Source organism: Thermobia domestica, chromosome 7 (genome assembly GCF_964235325.1).
Source record: "Thermobia domestica chromosome 7, izTheDome1.hap1.1, whole genome shotgun sequence".
NCBI lineage: Eukaryota > Metazoa > Arthropoda > Insecta > Zygentoma > Lepismatidae > Thermobia > Thermobia domestica.
In genome coordinates, this window is record NC_137460.1 from 208987027 (window position 1) to 208993935 (window position 6909).

General features: G+C 39.8%; 1 protein-coding gene across 1 annotated transcript; it reads right to left on the bottom strand.

Moving 5' to 3' along the window:
* Positions 1 to 1978: 1978 nt before the first annotated feature.
* LOC145689502 (uncharacterized) lies at positions 1979 to 2809 on the bottom strand. Its single transcript, XM_081763674.1, has one exon. The coding sequence runs from the start codon at positions 2807 to 2809 to the stop codon at positions 1979 to 1981; it is 831 nt and encodes a 276-aa protein (XP_081619800.1).
* Positions 2810 to 6909: the final 4100 nt, after the last annotated feature.

Genomic DNA, 6909 nt, shown 5'->3' on the forward strand with positions numbered 1-6909 from the left:
TATTACCAGAATACGTGGCAGTGAAAGTAACGTGAAAGGTAGTTTTTGCCGCTAATATAATTTGCTGAAGGATATTAGGTCTGATAAATGGGTGGATGTTTTGTAGTGCCAGTGTTAAGAAAGTAAGGAGCTGATTTAGATTAATAGGAGAATCGAGCGGATGCGGTGTGTTATCCGGTTGGGCCGGACGCCTTAATAGAACGATCAACTCAGGACGTTCGGGAGCAGGTTCGGGTTTCGCTTTACACCTGTAGCTGTACGTTGGGTGTTGCTCATTACACGTAACACATTTTGGAGGTTGTGCAAGATTATTACAGGCGCGCGTATTGTGAGGTCCGGCACAGTAACCACATTTGCTGGTATTCTTGCAATCTGTCGTGTGGTGTGAGTTATATATCTGGCAACGTTCACATCGTACTGGCATAGGAGCAGTAGATCGTGAAGGCTCTACACGGTGCGTGTGGTTATAAATGGAGGCTCCGGATTCTAACAGCGTATCAATCGTGTCTTGATGCGAAGTGAGCACATGGACCATATAAGTAGGGCCCCGGTCATTTCGTATTCTAATTACGTTGGTAATCGTGTGCCCTTCGAGAGTCAGTTCTTCTTGTATCTCTTCATCGGTGTAAGATGGATCAATTCCACTTATGACCACTGAAAATAGTACTGGTCTTCTCGGAGGCGGAGGTTGTTTCTTTCGAGGCGTGTTTAGGATTTCCAATTTTGCATGCTTGCCAAAAATGACTATCGGCACCTTGTTCTTGATCGTGCTGTACAGTACGGGTTCCGTTGTCTTCAGAATAATGCCATTCCTGGTGTGAATGATGTGAGCAATGGATGCCCGTGGTAGGTACTTCCGAAGTTGAACTGCGACCATCTTTGGAGTACTGAATTTCGAGTCGAAGTTTGTAAGAAGCATGGAATGAGTAGTAGCTGATTGTTGGTTGTCGGTGTAGGAGGCTGAGTCTCCGATGTCCATTCTTCCAGAATCTGATTCTCTAGATGAATCTATATGGTGCTTCTTTGCAGGAGGAGATTGTTGCAGACGGTTGGCGTAGCTGATACTCTTGTCTGATAGCGGTGATCTTGACCGGTAGATTCGATGGATCCTATGGAATCTGTCCTTTGATGGTGATTCTTAGTAGTCTTCTGAGGACGAGCTGAAGATTGATCCTTGCGTGGCCTCGCCTTGGTAGAGCTCTCGGAGTGTCCATGAACGACTTGTGGAAGGCCTTGGTGTTTACCCTTGATCTTACGACCTCCGACTGAGCCTGTGTCTGCCATAAGAAAATCCGTCCGTGGGCGGCTGCCCAATGGTATTTATACGGCAGTGTATGTGAATGTGAATGTGATGAGATGATATGATATGTTAAAAGGTTTGACTACCCGTTCGGATAGTAGTCAAGGTACAGCAGTTCACTTGCCAAACCTGTTGTACCGGCGCCCTTGACTAGATAAGTCTGGCGAAAAGGTACGCCACGGGATGACAAAGCAAAAAGCCGAGGATATGGAAAAGAAAGGAAAGCCAAAAATCGTCACCTCTTATCAGGTAACGCTTCAGAGCCCTGTCGAGACAAAGCTCTGGAAAGTATGTTTTCAATTTTTTTCCAATGCTGGCGATCAGCCAGCAACCGTTAGAAGGTTGCGCCTTCTGTGCGGTAATAGATTTTAACGTATTATTGGAGGTCTATAATTTTCGATGGACTAAGGGATGTTCGTAGAGCTGGAGTAGAAGTTTCTATTTTTATTTCATTAAAAGGGATCTAGGCTGTATATTATTGGTTGACTGGTTCATTTGTATCCTTTATCTGAAACAGGAGAGAAGGGAAGGAAGAACGAAAATGAGAATCATGAAGTGCATTGTAACAACACAATACATAGGTAAGGGTTAGTGTGACAAGTGTGATCTATTTTCTGTCCAGAGGCGACTCTGGACGCAATGAAGGCAAAATGGGTTACCTGGTAAGACATGAGGTTCTTACTGTGCAGTAAATGATGGTGCTATGTATGGAGGAACTATGAATGTTGAAAATGCTGTAACTGCGTCCAAATCCGGATGATCAGGAGGGAGTGTATATCGGTAAATTGCAAACAGAAGTGATAAAGGCGTTTCCAATAGCTTGCGAGGTGGATTGTATGGAATGTCTGCTTGCATGGTAGCGAGGAGTAATGGATGTCGGGACTCAAATCTGCTAGTAATATACTTCGATCGCAAAGTTTCAACATAAAATAGAAGGTGTGGAAAAGGCAGGACTTCATAAAGCTCTTGAGTAGAACTCGGGAGCTTTATTCTATAGGCTAGTCGTATGGCATGGCGTTCAAGTATTTTCAGTTTTTCATAATGGGGTTGGAGGGCGGATATCCATGCTGTGAAGCCATATGTCAGGACTGGTCGTAGGAATACTTTGTAGGTATTAAGAACAGTATTAGCTTGTAGTCCCCATGTAGTACCTGTGAGGCGTTTGAAAAGATTAAGCCTATTATATGCTTTCTGTATTACATTCTGAAGGTGAGGGCGCCAAGTGAGGTGTTGATAAAAAATAATTCCCAGATATGTGACATGTTTAGTTGGATGAACCCGCGTGTTATGTACTTGGATGTTAAGTAGCAAAGGATTTCGATGTACACGAGATCTTCGTTTCGGCGGGAGAAAGACTATAGCTTGGGTTTTACCTGGGTTGAGTTTCAAACGCCTTTGAATTGCTGCATTAATTTCAGTACTGATGCGATGGATTGTTCGTCCCAATGTAAGAAATGCAGTATCATCTGCATATTGAAAAATGTGTGTGTTAGGTGGCAACGGTGGCATATTTGCTACATATAGAAAATAAAGCAAAGGTGAAAAGGCAGACCCTTGTGGTACTCCAGAGAAAATAAATATGGGGTGTGAGAGAGTGTCATTAAGAGCGACATATGCAATACGGTTGTGAAGAAAATTATAGATAAACCTGATGTATGATATGGGAAGTGTCAGACGGATAAGTTTATATATGAGAGCTGCATGCCATACCTTATCGAATGCCTTTTCCAGGTCGAAGAGTACTAGACAAGATGGAAATTGTGTATTAAACTGACTGGTAATAATATTAGACAGACGGAGTAACTGATCATTGATACTAAAACCGGGGCAGGAAGCCAGCCTGATGTAAAGGGTGATGTTACGTTCTGATAGATTAGAATGGAGGCGTCGGACAATAATTCTTTCAAGAATTTTGCAATACACGGAAGTAAGTTGAATAGGTCTATAAGAGGAAACAGTATTTGGTGGTTTGTGCGGTTTGAGGAACATGAGAGTTTTTGAGGTCTTCCACTCACAAGTAATAAAGCCTGTACGAAGAATGAACGTATAAAGGATAGCACGAAGGTAAAACAACTGATAGGGCGCTTCTTTAATATGACGATAAGTAATCTCATCAAAACCAGGTGCTGTATTTTTCTTGTTCTGGACAGTGCGAGTGATATCAGTTACTGTAATTGGTTTAGTAAGTTCAGTATTGTGAGAGACAGTATGATGGATGTCAGGTTGGAGACAGAAGGTGTCGAAATTAAGTCTCTCAACCGGATGATGATGCTGAGAAAAAGCAGGTGGAAGCGGAGTGAAGATTCCCTGGAGGTTTGATAATCGTACACAAAAATCTTCTGAATCAGTTTTGTTTCGTACACAAAAAATTTCTGAAACCAATTTTGTTTCGTACACAAAAAAATTTCTGAAACAGAATTTTATTTTGTACACAAAAAATTTTCTGAATCAGTTTTTGTTTCGTACACAAAATATTTTCTGAAACAATTTTATTTTGTACACAAAATATTTTATTTCGTACACGGAAAAAAGTTCTGAAACAAAAATTTAGTTTGATTCTTTTCCCGTAAAACATTTTTAGAAATTTTGTTTTACCGGTAAACTGATTCAGAAAAAGAAATTGATATCGCAGTACAGGAAAAGAATTTGATTTTAGGATGTGAAATAAAACACAGAATTACTTTTTTTATGTTTTTCTACATTTATTTTTTAGCATGTGAAATAGAATACAGAATTTCTTTTTTCCACCATTGCGTCATTTATTTTTCTTCAAAGAAAGACGTGTCCGTGACGGGAACAAATTCTGCAAAGAGAAAATAAAACATATGAATATGTATGGTAATATTTATTTTGTTTCCTGTCAAAGAAGAAAAACAGATTATTAACATCTAACAAAAACTTAAACTAACTGATCAAGAGAGAGTGAGGTGAGAAAAAGAGAAGCAAATGTAACGTACCTGAATTCCTTTTTTTCTCCATTGGTTTCTGCAAGGTGATGTCACCTGAGTTTGTCTCCGCTGTGGCATCAAAAGGAACTTGTGCATCTTTGAAGCATGTCCCGTGTTGATTCTTTGCCCATCTTTGGGAGGTGATGTTGGTGGGATTAGGGAAAAATATGGCTGTTATTCTGTTCTGGCTTTTTTATACCCATAGGGCAATGTCTCGTATGTGTCTGGTATTAATCGGCGTTTTTTATAGTTGAAACTGTACTTCTTTTCTTCAGGTTTTGTGACAAGCTGATGATCGTGGGTTCTGTAAATTTTGTGTGGCGTGCTAATGGAGATTTTTTCAATGGATTGATTAACGATCATTTGCTCCAGACTATTGAAATTTAACTTTTGACTTGCAGTATAATTGAGTGTGAATTCACGAATTTTGCATACATAACTGGTTGATTTCGTGTCGGGGTCGTAGATTTCTAAAGCGTATTGTTTTGGGCCACCAGACACGAATCTTTTAATGTATACTTTTGGTCCAATTGATTCCAGTTAATTTGACATTGAGCCAAGAAATACTTCTGGTTGTATTGTGGGCTCTGATGGTCGCTGCGTGAATACCACGGAATCTGTATCGAAATATAGTACTCTTTCTTGCAGCAATTCTAAATCTTTGCAGAGTTCCAGACGAGCTTGACACGTTGCAAATGCTCCAAGGACAAAATTAGCATTGTGATTTTGTACTGAAACATCATCTTCATACTGCCAATAAAGGTATAACAACGAATCATTAACAGGTAAAATTTGGTTGACTTTTATATCTGGAGCAGTTAATTTCTGATACAGTTCTTTGGGGTCGTTAATGATGGTCGTTTGGCTGGTCTTTTGAAGAATTGTCTCTTATAGCGAGTCATCCCCAGAAGGCATTCAAACAGAGTTTTGCGAGACTACGACGTGCTGAATTTGTCATTATATTTCCTGCATCCAAAGTTATGCCTTCACGTTGTTGTACCATTTGAATATACTGCTGCTTTTCTTTTTCGGTGACGCAATTGGCGGGCCATCCAGAAGCCTCCAGCTTAGATTTCAAAAATGTGTTAATGTATTCGCTGAATAATCCGCCAGTCTTTGTTTCTGGATCATATACGGTAATGTCGAAATCCCAAATTTCGTAAATTTCAATGACTTGATACCCAAGTTCAATGGCTTTTTGAATTTCATAGGACACCGACGTTCCTGTTAGACTTCGTTCACTGTCGGAATGTGTACATTCAGAATCTTGATTTAATGTTGTGGCACAGGCAGCACAAAGTGGAAATAACAACTTCTTATTTGAGCGAAATGGAAGTACTGGATGAAACACATTTCTGCTAGGCACAATCTTTAACTTGACTAATCCATTGACATCTTGAATGGCGGGTATTTCTGGATCTTCCTGTAGATATATTCGTGGGTGCCCTATTGGATACCGTCCACATTTATTCACATAAGGATACCGTGAAACGATATCCAAAAATTTAATTTCTTCGCCTTCATTTTCATTTGCGACGTGATACAATTTAATGGCATTAACACGGCCACCATAGAAGCTGTCTCTTGGATTTAATGGTGTCTTATTAGTATAAGGATGTGTGCTTAAAGAAGAGGCCAACGCTGGATTGGATTTTAATACTTGACGAAACTCACATTCCCACATTTCATGTACTTTATATTCCATGGATCGTAATAATTACATTTTACGCTGTGTTTTCTCGTCACGATAGTTCATCGTTTCTCATAAATTTGCTGATCACGGCCTGTAGGAATATACAGAGGACAGGCATGGAATCTACAGCCTTGAAATTGATACATGTGTTCCTCTCTAGTGTCGGGATATTTGTAGTAACCGTCCAGATGAAAACCAGCAACATAAACTTCTTTCCCTTTTGCTGCATGTAGAATTGGATGGCCCTCTTTTTCTTCCATGTAGACAAGCCACTGCAAAGCAATCCGTGACTGATTGTTTCTGTGACGGTATCCTCGTGCAGGAAGAATGCTAATAGTATTAGGTTGTAAGAAATTTCGTCGAAAGACTAAATTGCACGCACTCGCCAAAGTGATAGCCTCCAGGAAAGGATTGACGTGGGTTTCTTGTTCAAAAGTGGTCATGAAAGATATACAAGTCATTCGAAGTACGTTGACGTCCTGAACACAATAGTTCACCAATTCTTCTTGGAAAATAAACGTATCGTTCTGGTGTTCGTTGTACCATGTCATGAATTTTTCTCGTTCATCCACTTTCATTTCATCTGCACCATAATAATGGATGTCTGGTAACTTTCCCACATACGTTTGATTGGCAGCAGTATTAAAAAGTGTGGAAAATATCCTTTGGTCGCTGGTAAATGAAATGCCTTGGATAATTTACTTAAAGCCATTGGCATGAAATTTAAGGAGTCAATAAACGATAAGTGATTCACTTTCATGCTTAAAAGTTTTGCTCCGTTCAAGATCAAAATAGGTTTCAGTTCATGTTTTTCCACTAAGGATTTAAGAATAAAATGACCATTATATCCCTTAGAGTTATGTGCCAAAGATACAATAAGCTTGATGTTGGGTCGTGGTTGACGAAAATACGCAAGAAAGGCATTGATCGGATTATCTTGAAAAATAAGTTCCCGCTGTCCACAAACT